The 16,287-nt window shown below is 36.3% G+C and overlaps 1 protein-coding gene across 1 annotated transcript in view; it reads right to left on the minus strand.

Annotated features, from left to right (window-relative positions):
- Positions 1–16,287, minus strand: part of LOC150105884 (AP-2 complex subunit alpha-like) — a 383,042-nt gene that overhangs the window by 99,641 nt on the left and 267,114 nt on the right. Inside the window, exons 16-17 of the mRNA XM_090393652.1 lie at positions 15,305–15,434; positions 5,614–5,715 (exon numbers count right to left, since the gene is read on the minus strand). Coding sequence (XP_090249778.1) covers positions 5,614–5,715; positions 15,305–15,434 — 232 coding nt within the window. The remainder of the gene's footprint in view (positions 1–5,613; positions 5,716–15,304; positions 15,435–16,287) is intronic.

The following is a 16,287-nucleotide window of genomic DNA, read 5'->3' on the forward strand; positions in this document are numbered from 1 at the left end:
TCTTGTATTTGTTACCAGATAAATTTCACCTGTTTTTGTCTTTTGTTCTGGTAATAAGTCAATCTAGTACTTATTCATTTCTTCTTCTGCTAGTTCCAATTCTTTTCAATTGAAGTTCTTTTTGTTGGTGATGGCAATCTTGAACTTTGATGATGTTGAGTTGAAATCTATTCTAGTAGTTGACTTTTCACTGTTCACACTAGTCCTGACGTAAACAATGGGAACCTTGTTTAACAGGGCAATGCCCCAGCTAACATGAAATTCTGTCATGATGTACAACACATTTTGGATTATGGTTTAAGCTGATGAGAATACAACTTTGCCAGCTAAATCCCAAATTGCAAACCTATCCCCTCGTTTGTTCAGAATCCAGGTAGATGCCTACTAAAACAGTATACTTCCTTGTGGTATAAGGATTGGACATTAGGTCCATAGCCTTGATTGGTTCTCCACAAGGCAATGTGGAGGTCTCTTCCAGTTATCCAGCTTTGACCATTAAGTACCCTACTGTTACAGCTTCTAGTTGAGGATCATCTAATCCAGCAATAACTTAAAAAAACAATTTAAAAAAAAGTTTGGGTTAGAGGAATTTCTCCACTCAGCATACCAGGAAAGATTAATTGGCACACAAGAGAAAAGGATAAGAAAAACTGCTAAACAGACTGGTGAAAAACAATTGCAAAGACTAGATATTTACATCAGGACAAACAGGCAAGAAATTATGGGAACATAATAAGAATTTCTATTTAATATATGATGATCATGGGAGAAAAAAATGATAGTGTAAACCTTCTAAAATAGTGTAAATGTTACCTTTTAATGAGCAAACACACCATTTAAAATTAAGCCCCTCTGTATGAGATCTCCAATGAGGACATCATAGAAAGCCTTCGTATTCTCAGCAATGATGCTAATATTGAAATCATGGTGAAGTTTCTTTTTTCAGAAAGAAAATATTTCAAAATGTCTTTCGGAGCATTCCTAAAAGTCCTCGCGATGTTTTTTATCATAATTATTATTATTATTATACAATCAGAAACTTTTACAATGAGAAACAATAAAGAGGATGCACCAGTTGCAGCCAGGCTACCAGTTGCAGAATAATTATTCTCACATATATTTTAAAAATTTGCATAACAAATAATACCTTACCTTTGGATTAAGAAAGAACCACAAAAATTTTTGTGTTCTTTCATAATCAAAGTTTAGGTTTTTGTAAAGATATTGAACTTTGAAAACTACACTCTTTAAATGTTAATCAGCTGTGATATCTCATGGAGAGTAGCTTCTCCCCTACTTCCTTACTTATTCTTAATAGAATAAGTAAGGCCAGTGGTTGTGCACTAATTGGATAAATTTATAGGAAACAAGAGAGAAATCAATCACAAGATCAAATTTTGATTTCTGAAGAAAATTAACTGACTAAACAGATTGCATCAATGGCAGAAGAGCCTTAAAAAATAAAGATAAGAAAAAAGAACCTGATATATCAATATTGAAGAATATACATGCAGTGTTTACTGAAGATAGTACTGTTACTTAAACAAAATGGAAGATAAAAGATTAGTGAAACAGATGTTTGAGGCAAAATAGGGAATGATGGGATATCAGCACAGATGCAAAAAGTGTTTAGCTGAACTGGCTATTCCTTTGACCAGGCTATATAATTTGAGCCTCAGAAGAGGGAAGATTCCACAGAAGTGGAAAGAATGTGTGGTAATCCCATTGCAGAAGGGTGGTGCAAAAACTGATGCATTCAACTATCGACTAATCAGTATCTCAGAAGTGGTGGTGAAGATTTTGGAAAAATTGGTTAGGGCTCGCATTCAGAAACGGATTAACAGAGAATCTCTACTTTGCAATGAACAGCATGGGTTTAGTAAGGGAAAGTCATGTTTTAGCAGCTGGCTCACATTCCATAATAATGTTACCAGTGAGTCAGACAAGGGAATATATACACCATGATACTTTTGATTTTGCTGAGGCTTTTGACAGCATGGCCAAACTACAGCATGGAAGATTATTGCATAATTTGGAGAATATGAGATTGGAATGTAAAATATTACTGTGGATAAGAGGATGGCCAACTGACAGGTATCAAAAAGTGGTATGTGGGGAATGTGAATCTGCAAGATTTAAGGTGATTTGAATTTGAATTGTGGGGATTGGAAAATGGATGTCAGTTCAGTGTCAGTAAATGTAAAGTCACACACTTTGATGTGATTAGATATCCAATGTCATGTTATATTGATGGAATTATGACAGAAGAAACTGATCAGGCTAGGGATCTTGCATGCTTTGACCATCCTGTCAGAGTGGAGATATTTCGGTATCATGTTCACCCCAAAGGGAAGATCTTCTGTCCCTTCTATCCTAAAAGCTGGGATCGTTTCTTTGAGGAAAGCTCCTCTCAAGCCCCAGCAAAGACTGTTTCTCCTTTCCCACTATCTCTTGCCTCGCTTTTACCACAAGTTGGTGCTTGGTAGGACATATATCTCGGTACTGTCCCGAATGGACAGGGCTATCCATTCAGCCGTGAGATCATGGCTCCGACTGACACCCCTACTGCATATTTCCATGCGAGGGTGAAGGATGGTGGACTCGGGGTTCCATCACTTAGATGGCTGATCCCACGACTGCGGCTGTCCAGAATCACGAATTCAGAACTATCTTCTTCCCCTATCTGCAGAGAGGCTTTCTATAGAAGAATTTAGGCAGGCTAAAAGCTGGTCCCATTATCAGGGTACCTTAATTGAGTCAGCATCTGCAGAACACAAAAGGTGGGCATCTCTGCTGCACTGTTCTGCAGAGATGGTGCTTCTTTAAAAGAGTCATATCTGGTGCTTCCCCAGCATGATTGGGTAAGGGATGGCTCCAGGCTCCTCCCTGGGTTCGAGTATATCGACCTTATTAGGACAAGGATCAATGCCCTGCCCACTCGAGCCCGCACAGCTCGATGGAGTAATGACGACTCAAACTGTAGCGCTGGCTGCCACTGCAGTGAGACATTGTCTCATATAGCCCAGTGTTGCTTCCACACCCATGGGGATCCGCATGCGAAGGCATGATGCCGTGGTCTCCATTCTGAACAACCGCTTTAAGAACAAAGGTTGGGTGACAGCGGTGGAACCACATTATAGGACCTCTGCAGGTTTGCATAAGCCAGACTTAGTGATTAAAAGAGATGGTGACATTTGCACTGTTGATGCCTAGGTGGTGGGAACAGAGTACCCACTAGCCTATAGCCATAATAATAAAGTAAATTATTATAAAAATAACCAAGATCTAGTTAGTAAGACACGGGAGGAATATGGGGCCACCCCGAGGTTTACCAGAGCCACCATCTCTTTACATGGCGTCAAAGCAAATATAGTTCGTATTCCGTTTATATTAATCCTTACCTCAAATTAGTGGCTTAATTATTCTTAAACTTTATCTTATGCAGGTTCGAATTTTTCAGGACAGTGCATTGACAAACCATTTAATTAAATCAAAAAGGAATATCTACAGAATGATACACATTAATATATATATATACAATTTCATTGCAATTCTTTTGTTATTCTCAATTCTTTCTAATCCAAACTTAGTTCTAATTTTCTTCCTATAAACTAATTCACAATCTGGAATAAGGTCATATATACATTAAATGACAATAAGGCATACCTTGTGTAAGCCTAATTCAATATCAATATACATTATCTCATAAACAGAAACACTTGATATATATTCTTGTTCAGAATTATCACATATATAACTTACAAAATCTCATTCAGCACTGCCTTTTACATGAATCTTTTGTTCACATGTAAGTGCTCCTTCTTGTCCTTCGTCCCGTCTGCTCCATCTACGGCAATTCTTAGAATTCTTCACTATTCTTAGAATTAGATTTACTGATTTGGCATGAGTTAACAGCATTACATGATGATGTCATGCGCCACATTATTTTAACAAAGCTGCATTTAAGTTATTAAAATTACAAGAGTATTTACAGACAAAATTAACATTTCTCAAAGAACATTCCTCTTAAAACAAACATGTAACATGATAAGTTACATAATTACATATCATGAGAGATTTTACAGTGTTACAAGCAGAAATTAAATATTGCAGTATACTGATATACTTCATAGACTGCCTGGTGGCTGAGTAGATAGCATAGGTGCTCTCCAACCAACAGGTTGTGGGTTTGAATCCCATCTTAGGCACAGATGTTCGTAAAAGTCTACTCTGAATGAGCTTGTATAGATCCTCAAGCTTATAAGGCTTAATCTCTCTCTCTTTTTTTCCCCCCTTTTTTAATAATAATTCTAACATGTTTAAGGCAATGAGTTAATGCCATGTTAAAATTTCTGTGAAGAAATAAGCTGCTTGCAAAATAGGACTGTCAGTGCTAGTAACACACAGGTGACCCTACATCTACAAATGCTATTTGTAGCAAAAAGTGTAGTAATCAAGGGATCAATTAAATGAAGAAAAGAGCATGCATTACTTTTCATGGTCTCCTGTAAATAAAAATGTCTATTGTTTGAAAATGAAATGTGTAGAAAGGCTTATGTGTTCGTCATACATGTTGTTTAATTTTGACGGTACATATCAGAACACAGAATTATAGGTAAATAATTATTTATTGACTTAATGCTGATATTTTGCTGGTGTTATAACCAGCATCTTCAGAGCACAAAAACACAGTTTGTCACAGGACGTGAGACTACAACACCATGGTGTAACAAAGGGGTTTAACAAAATTGTAGCAACAACACAAAAACTAAAGTCAGCATTAAGTCGATAAATATCAGCATTAAGCCAATAAATAATTATTTAGTTATAATTCTGTGTTCTGATATATACTGTCAAAATTAAACAACATGTTTGAAAATGAATTTTTTGCTGAATGTGTAACAATGAAATCAGTAAATGCCAATGTGAAGAAACAGAAATGCTTCATAAACCTTTCAGTCAACAGACTCAAGATTTAGATTAGTTTTTAGATGCTTAAAGATGTTTTGCTGATCAGTAACTAGAACTAGTAATGTAGATATGAAAACACAAGCACATATAAACATGTTGCATGGATAAGATGGCAAAATAAATTTTCTAGAACAATAATACTAAAATGATTTTCCACAGAGTATTCTTATGATGTATTTATGTCAAAATACATTTCAACTAACATTATAGCATGCCTATAGAGATCAAACAATTTTTGGTCTGATATAGATAATTTCTTGTGGAACAGCAATCAAGAATTGAGAATTTGCCCAGGATGTTCCCCCCCCCCCCCCCAGATGTCATAATGCAGGTTGTGGCTTATCAATTTTTTCTATTACCCTAAATTAAAAGCATACTTTAATGAGCCTTATTTTAATCCCACTTAGTAACAACGCTCACTCTGTTATTACGTACATTTTTTTATTTAATATTTACTTAAAAGTTCAATATCTGAGATGCAACTTATATCTTCAAGTGAAAATATCTTTAAGCTTTTTTTTTTCCTCATATCATAAATTTGCTCTACATCTTTATGAACTCTGTAACTGGTAAGTTGCACTGAGGTAGAACTTATTTGTAGCAATTATCATATAATATTTTTCTTTAAAAAAAAAAACTCACCAGAACATCACTAGATGCAATATTACTTAGGTGCAAATATTCAACAGTTCTCTGCTGTAGCTCTGCATCGGCACTCTTGATATTACTATCACTTTGAAGAACCTTTGCAAGATCAAAAGACATATACATATATATATATATATATATTAGTTTAAAACTATTATTAATATGTTACTTTTTTTAACCATTTTTTTTTTTCATTTTGTGATTTGTTATGATAAGTAATATATTTTTTTTTACTTTGCATATAATAACATCTGCTACAACTTGCTGTGCAGGACATTTATATCAGTTTTTTTTAAGCTAAAAAGAAGCAATCAGTAAACATCCACCATATGCTGCAAGAAAAAAGGAAAATTTATTGCCATCATTTCAGAAATGGAAAGAAATTCTCATTTCACATATATTCCTATTAGTATTAAAGTCTCTTTCACCAGAAAAATGATGATTTCTTTTTTTTTTTTTTTGAAAGTTCTTGAAAAATATCAACTACAGAAAGCCAAGCAAAACATTTTGCTAGACTGCCACCGACAAAGTTTTGAAATTCTGATAGAATGAATCAACATCATACAGACACTATTAACATGCACAGTTGAAATTCTGTTAATAATTTATAAATATGAATAAAATAATTTATAAGCATGTCAAATTTCAGCTTTCCACAAAATACCCTAGGAATTTTGGAGACATCTGCAGGAAATGCTTGTCCTACATATGCTCTAAAATTCCTAGAGCAGTCAAAGACAGAATAATTTTCGGCTGAAATAATTCAACGGAATAATTAAAAACCTGAGTCATAAATTTTTAATATACTATAGAATAATTCATCAAAGCTCTTTTAACAGAAATTTTCTAAATGAGAAAAATCTTCATTTCTCACTTAGAAAATTTCAGCCACCTTTCAGTCTCCCAAGGGAAACACCAATAATCAGCAACATCAAGACTGCAAATGAGCAGTCTATCCTTCTATATATATCCAACATGTAACAGACAAAATATCAAAGGACTTAGACACCACAATATAAAAGTACCATCACCCTCTATGCAAGACTTCAAGAAATTTACATCCTCCAAAACTGTCCCATCCTACTCCAAAAAACCAAAATATACCAACATACAAAATTCACTGTTGCAGTACACACTGTTTGGAAAGAAGTCAACAGATACCATAGTGTGAGGAACAAACAGGGCAGGCACACTTTCCACCAGAATATGATCAATAGGAATTTTAGACCATTCTTCTTGTAGGCATATAATGAGGTCCTGAACTGTTGTGGGACAGACATCCCTTGACCTCACCCAATGCTTCAGTTCATTCCACAGATGTTCAGTAAGGATGAGATCAGGGCTCTGTGGAGGCCAGTCAAGTGTGGTGATGTTAATGTCCACAAACCATGCATTTACCACAGCAGCCTTATGACACCGTGCATTGTCTTGCTGAAAGAGGCATCCCTTATCCGCTCCACTAAAGACCAACCACTTCCCCTAGACCTACCTGGTGTTTACCAGGTCCCTTGCAGTTGTAAACTGTCTTACTTTGGCCAAACAGGCAGGACAGTGAATATCAGAATTTCGGAACACAAGGACTACATCCGTTTTCACAAATACAGCCATTCTGGGCTTGCGGACCATGCTCTAGATACACGCCACAGAATATGGTGGAAGAAAGCTACAGTGATACACCGTAGCAAATACAAATTTGAAAGACTCTTTATGGAATCAGCCTCAGCCCTAAGATATTCTCCAAACCTCAACAAATTTGGGTGTATGCGACTGCCCCAAATTTGGGAGGCCTACATCTGCAGACCTTCAGCCCAACGGCCAAGAACACCTACTTAGCCCACTAGAGGGCACCATCAGGACTGTTAGGAGAACAATAGCTTCATCTCTTCATTCCCAGTTTCTGTGTTGTAGTGCCTATGTGCACGTAACTTTTTTGTAAGTTCCTTTAGAAAATGGCAATATGACATTGCCGAAATATCGGAAAATATTTATTAAAGTTTAATTTAATTTATATTCTTAACTACGTTGTTCTATTCCTTAAGTGTTTTAATAATGCATAACCAATGTATAAGCCTGTCTACGAGAATCAACATTGATTTTAATCAGTCCATTTTGATTTTTGTTAATTTGATAAATCATTTTCCTATCCCTCAAATCTATGCCGATATTAGTTAGACAATTTAGGAGTATTTGCTGGTTTACTTCATCAAACACTTTCTCTAAATCCAAACAAACATATGACTCATTATATGGCACTATGTACCTTTCCCATAAGGGTGTCCATTGACTTCTTTCCAAGCGGTGTATGCTACGTGAGATAAACAGTCCAATCTGGTGAGATAAGCATGTCTGAACATATCAAGTACAGAAAAGAAAAACAAACACAAATATGACTAGCTTTTCATATAACAAATGAAAAGCATTGAATGCTTTGACAACAAACAGAACCCTATAGTGACTTCAATTTTATCAGGCAATTAAAAAAAAAGCATTCTAAGCATACCTAATTAAACATACCTAATGTAAAAAAAAAAAAGGGAATTATCTTGTATCAATTTGCATCCTCATTCCTCAAAAATCTCAAACATACGGATTTTGGATATGATCCACTTTAGGCATAATAACCTTTTTGGTGAACAACAGAATTTGCTATAAAAGTTGGACTCAAAACAAAGTTTGAAATTAACTATTCTGCAACAAAGTAGAATATACTATTCCCATGGAAATAACAATCTCACTTAATTTATCATTACACAAAAATAACTTTTATTCGAAGTGTAAGCAAACAAAGTTTGTGCCTGAAGTATCTTCAGGACTGAGGCAACTCGTGGTAAAGGTGGACCAAGCTCTCATCACTCCTCATCTTAGTATCTCCCATAATGCAAAGCACATCTCCTTGCGGACATGTATAATGCTTTGCATTAAGGGAAGGGTGACTATCCAAATGGTTTCGACCTTTATTGAGGTCTCATCAGTGGGAGCCAGACCCAGAGGTAGTGATACTAAGGTGGAAGCAACAGAGAAGTCATCTTTACCTATACAAGTTGCCAAAAGGTGTCTCACCTTATTATTAAATTACTCTGAATTTAGAGAAAGAAGTTGGAAGCTTTTTTTTTCCCCCACTTGGTTAGACTATAATAAATTTAGTTTAATCCTTTATCGAAGTGTAAGCAAACAAAGTTTGCGCCTGAAGCATCTTCAGGACTGAGGCAACTCGTGGTAAAGGTGGACCAAGCTCTCATCACTCCTCATCTTAGTATCTCCCATAATGCAAAGCACATCTCCTTGTGGACGTGTATAATGCTATGCATTAAGGGAAGGGCCACCACCCAGGCCAGTTTCAACGTTTATTGAGGTCACAACAGTGGGAGCCAGACCCAGAGGTAGTGATACCAAGGTGGAAGCAATGGGAAAGTCATCTTTACCTATACGAGTTGCCAAAAGGTGTCTCATCTTATTATTAAATTACTCTGGGTTTAGAGAAAGATGGTGGAAAGTTTTTTCCCACTTAGTTAGACTATAACAAATTTAGTTTAATCCTTCATCCAAGTCTAAGCAAACAAAGTTTGTGCCTGCAATCCCATCCCAATTTGATATCTGCTTGATTCAAAATTTTCTTACCAAACCATGTTATACTCATTTGCTGTCTCTATTGCTCTCAAAATTCCAATAACTACTCTGACATCTTTGACTATCTCTAAAATCCTCAGTTTCCTGCAGTCAAAATACCCAAATAGTGAGGTCATCTTCCTTGGGGACTTCAACACCCACAACTCAAAGTGGCTTGTGTTCTCCAATTTCACAGATCAAGGAGACAGGGATGCCAGGGTATTTGCTATTATTGGTAACATAACACAGATAGTCCATCCATCTACCAGAATATTAGACAACCCTTATCATGCTAACACAACTGACCTCTTTCTTAACAAGCTCCCCCTTCCAAATAAACTGTGGATGTCAATTCTCTTGGTAACTCAATTGACAACCTCATCCAAGTTTCCTTTACCACAGAACAACTTTCGCCCAACAACTCTCAGTCTTAGGTCCTTTGACATTGAAAGGATGTTAAGTAGGATGACCTCCATGGCTTCTACTCCTCCTTCCCATGATCTGGCTCCAGTGTCTATTCCCCCTGATCTAAACACCTGCTGCAACCATTCCCTCATTCCATCCAAAATTCCTGGCCACTAACCAAGCCTTGGTTCTGCAACAAATGTGCCAGTGCAGTCCAAGTAATTTAATGTGTACCAAGAGTAGCCCAAGAACATGTTCAACCTACAATGCATCTCACAGCAAACTGGAGGGAAAAAAAATTCAAATCACATTTTGAAAGAGATGAGTACTGCAACCATGCCTCCTGTTTAAATGGGGGTGGAGTTTTCTGGCCCCTTTCCAAAGCCATTGGGTGCAATTTTGCTTATTCGTTTTTCCAATTCTCTTATATCCAGATGGAACTATAGTAATAACATCACCCATACACAAGACTGACAACATTCAATCCTGCATAGACGACCAAGGTAAAATTCCCCCACTTGACCAAGAAATGTTCACTCCACATCATCCCATCTTCCACCAGAAAGAAATCAGAATAATCCTGAATAACTTGGACACAAACAAGTCATCTGATCCTATACCATTCTCCTATTGTGCTGAAAATTGTGTTCCAGAACTAACAATGCATTATTTCAGCCCTTTCAATCTTTCCTACTCAACTGGCATCTATCCTGTTACATGGAGACAAACCAGTTCATTAGCTAATGGCAATATAGATTTCACCACTCTTAATCTATAAATGATCTTCTAACCTACACTACCCACCTCTCGCCATGGAAATGTTTGGAGAAACTTCTATGGTTGCTCTCAACATTTCTAAGGCATGTCCTTTTTAGTAACTCACTACATGTCATTAATGTCATAGGTTTCCCTCTACTCAGATTTCTCCACTGATGGAGTACCTCAGGTTTAAGTACCTTCACCCACTCTTTTTCTCCTGCACATACACAACTTGCTCTCACTGATTTCAAATCCTATCCATAGTTTTGTTGATGATAATACACTATATTCCTCTTTTTCATTTGACAAGCTTTGTAGTGCCTCTCTAATAATTATTAGAAGCTTCAAGATTAATCATAACCAATATCCTGAACTTAGATCTAATTGCTATACTTAGTCAGGAGAAGAAAACTTCATAAACTTCAATGCTACTAAAATTCAGTTCTAATTTCTCAAAAGAAAGAGCTCACATCACTTCTATCCTTCAATAATACCAGATATCCAAACAAGATTAGGTTTCCTTCTTGGACTACTAACACCTCCAGCTTTATCTGGCTACATAAACACATCTCAGCTGCAGCTTCTGCAGCTGCCAAAATACTGTACTTTTCCACTCAAGTTGCTACTTCTCACTTGTATAATTGCTAATGCTGTATAAATCCCAAATCTGCCCAACAATGGAATACTACTTACAAATTTGGAATGGTACATTCAAATCTTCCCTAAAAACTGCTTGACTATACAGAAGAGTACAATCCAACTAACTGATGATTTTTCCCCTCTCAAAGACTCATTCCAATCGCTCTTATAGGCATTTAATGCTTGTTCTACAAGTATTTTCATGGACAATGCTCTGCTGAACTGCTTACTGTTCTTCCTCTGGTTTCTTCCAAAACCATATGAACAGATGCTGGTCAATACCCATTTCTTTCAAATTAAAGATGCCAAGAAATTATATTCTTGGTTTAATCCTTTATCCAAGTGTAAGCAAACAAAGTTTGCACATGAAATAACTTCATAACTGGGCAATTGTATGTAGAGGCTAATGACTTCACATCACTTGCCTTAGTATCCCATAATGCAAAGCACATATTCTTATGGACATGTATAATGCTATGGATTATACATGTCCATAAGGTCACTGGAAGTCGTCACTACCCAGACTGGTTTCAACCTTTATTGAGGTCTCATCTGTGGGAGCCAGACACAGAAGTAATACCAACGTTGAAGTAATGCAGAAGTCATATTTCCGTACAAGTAGCCAAACTCAAGAATATAATTTCTTGGCATCTTTAATTTATAGTATAACCAAGTAGAAAAACTTTCAACATCAATTTCTTTTTCTCCTCTTTCATTCCATCTACTTCTGTTCTTTGAAATATCCTTTTCATTCTGTCTTCCTCAAAGACTAAAACCGTCAGCTTTAAAAAAAACATTAATAGATTTCTACTTACTATCTTGCTCATACACAACACTGATGTCTTATATGTTTTGCAACCTTTTGCATGTGGGTAATATATATATGTGTGTGTGTGTGTATGTGTGTGTGTGTGTGTGTACACACACATAGTAATCCCACCTTATCTGCTGGGGATACGTTCCAAGATTCGCCCACCGAACGAATACCTGAAATCGTGGACAGTACTGAATTCTATATATACAGGGTGTTCGGGATAAATTTGACATATTTATAATTAATTATATTTTTCCGTAAGTTACATGTATTAACACACACTTCTCTTCATTTAAAAGTTTGGACCCTTCTTCATTCATATACAAGATGTCAGAAAGGATGGATAGCTGGAACCCACCTGAATCATGGAAGAGAATAACTTGTATCATGATGATTCGTGCCCGCCATCAAAATAAGGATATTACGACTGCTGCCCAATGCTCCCTGAATACAGTAAAAACAATCAGGCATGAACTAGAGACTTGCAATGGTGACTACGAGGATGTAGCAAGAAGAAAGATCCCTAGCAGACGATCTGATTGCGTTCGTACAGCAGAATTCCTCGCAAATCTGCAGGAACAGGTGTTGAAGAACCCTGCCATTGGAATTCGGGCTTTGTTCGTGGAGTTGCTAACTGTAGTCAAGCCCTGGATAACAAGGGTAGCCAATGGTAGGCCGTATGTATGGCAGCAGGATTCGGCCCCTTGCCACACCTCTGGGAAAAGTCAAAAATGGTTGTCTGAAAATTTCTACGACTTCACCAGTCCAAATGTTTGGCCTCCAAACTCCCAAGACCTTAACCCCATGGATTATTTTGTATGGGGCGCAGTTGAAAAAGACACCAATCGTACTTCCAGTAATACAAAAGCCCAGTTAATGGATAAAATTAAAACAGTTTTTGCGGCCCTTCCCAGGGAGACTGTAGCATCAGCTTATTCGAGGTTCCGAAGCAGAATTGAAGCTGCGATCGATGCTAATGGTGGTTATTTTGAGTAAATCTTGTTGATAGTATTGTAATTAACTCTGCCTGTAATGTTTTTTTGTCAATTCATTAAATTTAATAGATACAAAGAAGATTTTCTTTTTCCTTACGAAACTGTCAAATTTATCCCGAACACCCTGTATATATATATACACTATAAGTTCCTATAAGTACATACCTATGATAAAGTCTAATTCATAATTTACTAATTATATGAAGAGCCAAAGGCTTCAATTCGGCGACATGAACTTATTTAAGTTAAGGGAATTATATCCCATATTGTTTCTTAGCCGAATAAGAAACTCAAAGAGTTTCATGCCGAATATAGAAACTACATAAAGTTCGGCGATTCCAAGCGTAAGCAAATACCTGGATAGTGCTGCACCTGATCCCTTAGGTAGTGCAAGCTGAGGCAACTCATAGAAAGGGTGGAGCAAGCTCCGATCACTATTCTTGATATTTACTCATAATGTGAACTTAGCTCCTAGGAGCAGTATTATTGTTCAACATTATAAGAGAAACCTACTCACTGATGAGACCTCAAAAATGGTTGAAACTGGTCTGGGTAGTGACCTTCTCTCATAATGTTGAACAATAATACAGCTCCTAGGAGCTAAGTTCACATTATGAGTAAATATCAAGAATAGTGATCGGAGCTTACTCCACCCTTTCTATGAGTTGCCTCAGCTTGCACTACCTAAGGGATCAGGTGCAGCACTATCCAGGTATTTGCTTACGCTTGGAATCGCCGAACTTTATGTAGTTTCTTATTCGGCTAAGAAACAATATGGGATATAATTCCCTTAACTTAAATAAGTTCATGTTGCCGAATTGAAGCCTTTAGCTCTTCATATAATTAATAATTTATTAGGACACCTTCTTGGCAATTCTCATAAATGGTATGTAAGTTCTGTTCGCTATAAACTTGATATTAACTAGGTCTACCTATTCACTGATGAGACCTCAAAAAAGGTTGAAACTGGTCTGAAAATGGATCAAGGAGATGGATACACAGTAGTATACTTAGATTTCACAAAGGCTTTTGATAGATTATCAGATGATAAGTTAATAGTGAAACTAGAGAAGATGGGGGCAGGATATTAGACTCATACACTGAATTGGACATTGGCTATCTGATAGATGTCAGGAAGTTATGTACCAGGGAAGCAATATCCTAGTGGAGGAAAATCTCTAGTCATGTAACTCAGGGATTTGTTTCAGGACCATTGCTCTTTAACTTGTATGTTAACGATATTGGGGAAGATTTGAATGTTGATACTCAGTTGTTTGCAAATGATGCCAAGTTGTGAAGAACTGAGGAGTATAGCAGATGCTGTGGCCTTACAAGAAGAATAGACTGAGTGAATGGGCATGGGAGTGGGGAAACCAATTCAATGTTGTGAAATGTAAGATATTAAAATTTAGAAAACAAAGTTACTCTTGATGGGGTTATATTGTTGGTGGTGGAGGAAATAAGAGATCTTGGGTGATGGTGGATAAGGATATAAAATTTAGGAGACAGATTGACAAAATTGTGAGGACAAAACAAATTCTGGCAATGATTCAGAGGGCATTAACTTGTAGAAGGAAGGAGATTCTGTTTCCATTATATAAAGTCTTGAGATTAGGCCACATATGGACTACTCTGCACAGATTGGGTCACCTGGTTTTTGAAAGGATGAAAAGATATTAGAAAAGGTCTAGAGGTAATTGACTAAGGTAGTTTGTGGTCCCTGGAATGTTGAGTATGAAGAAAGGTTGAGATGATGCAATTTGCAGAGTCTAATGGAGAAGAGGAAGAGGGGGTGATATGACAGAGATATACAAGTTGGTAAGGAATTGTTATAGGATTAACACTGAAGATTTTTCATAAAAGAAAGATATCAATCCATGGAAGCTGTATAAGGAAGGTGTAAGTAAGGAGTGAGAAGTATGGTGCCCAGACATGGAACATCACTACTCAATGAGCAGTTACTATCATCAATAGCTTTGGGACAACGTCTTCGAACAATACTAAGATATAAATGGCAAGATCACATTTCTAACACTGTTATCTTTGAAGAAACCAGCAATGACCTCTAATAGAAACAATTCAAAAAAAAAGTCAGCTAGAATGGTTGGGACACCAACTTTGACATCCACTTCCACATATGTTCGGTGCTCTTGCTCTCTACAGGATAACTAATGGACACAGAAGAAGAGGAAGACAAAGGAAATAGTTTTGGCAATACATAAATAAAAACCTCTTTTTGAAGATGAGGCTCATGAGTCTTATATGAACTATCTGACATTTACCATTTGGCACAAAACAGAGCAACTTGACTTACTTTCATCCAACAGACTTTATCTCTGAGTTTTTGATATATGAATATTTCTGTATACATTTCTCTATTCATGAATAAATTCACATTTCCATTACACACACATCTATAAACATAAAATAAAAGATATAATAGACATACATACAAATGCACACTTACATTCTGAATATCTGTTTTAATTTCAGGAAACAGGTTAATAAACTTAACATATGTTGTAAGAAGCAAAGCTCTTGTAGAAGCTGCACAGAGATGATATTTGGAATGTAGTAACTGAAACTGGACTAGTGGGCTACAAAAATTTGGAATAACTATAAATAAAGATGTATCAATATAAAGTCAAAAAGTTATTTCAAACTTTTCAAAATAAATTATTTTTGTAAATAAAGAAAAATATTACTTATTACAATTTTAAAACCAAAAGTCTAATTTAAGCTGGAAAAATATTAAACACTAAAAATGACAAAATGAAGTTTTACTAATGTTCATTGTTAGCTGATACTTTTTTTTCTTTGCATATAAAAAAAAGATTTACATTAGATCAGAATGCAATTAGGATAATGGAATTAAAGTTTAAAATCTGTGCTTTCAAAAACAATATACATAAAATAAAATTTACTTTTAACTAGTCTGTCATGATTTACTCTCATTTTTCTAAAACAGTTGTATATTTAAATCTTCGGCAAACATCAAGTTTAATTACTAATTATATGAAGAGCCAACGGCTTCAATTCGGCGACATGAACTTATTTAAGTTAAGGGATATTGTATCCCATGTTGTTTCTTAGCCGAATAAGAAACTCAAAGAGTTTCATGCCAAATATAGAAACTATATAAAGTTCGGCAATTCCAAGTGTAAGCAAATACCTGGATAGCACCACCTGATCCCTTACGTAGTGCAAACTGAGGCAACTCATAGAAAGGGTGGAGCAAGCTCTGATCACTATTCTTGATATTTACCTATAATGTGAACTTAGCTCCTAGGAGCTGTATTACTGTTCTACATTATGAGAGGTCACTACCCAGACCGGTTTCAACCTTTATTGAGGTCTCATCAGTGAGTAGGTAGAATGGGAGTTCATGTCTTTCATCATCAGCCTCTGGAGTATAAAGATTGCTGAGGGTCAGCGGGTAGTAATAGGGGA

Source organism: Typopeltis vanoorti, chromosome 6 (genome assembly GCF_054136105.1).
Source record: "Typopeltis vanoorti isolate ZY-2024b chromosome 6, IOZ_Tvanoo_1.0, whole genome shotgun sequence".
Lineage (NCBI taxonomy): Eukaryota > Metazoa > Arthropoda > Arachnida > Uropygi > Thelyphonidae > Typopeltis > Typopeltis vanoorti.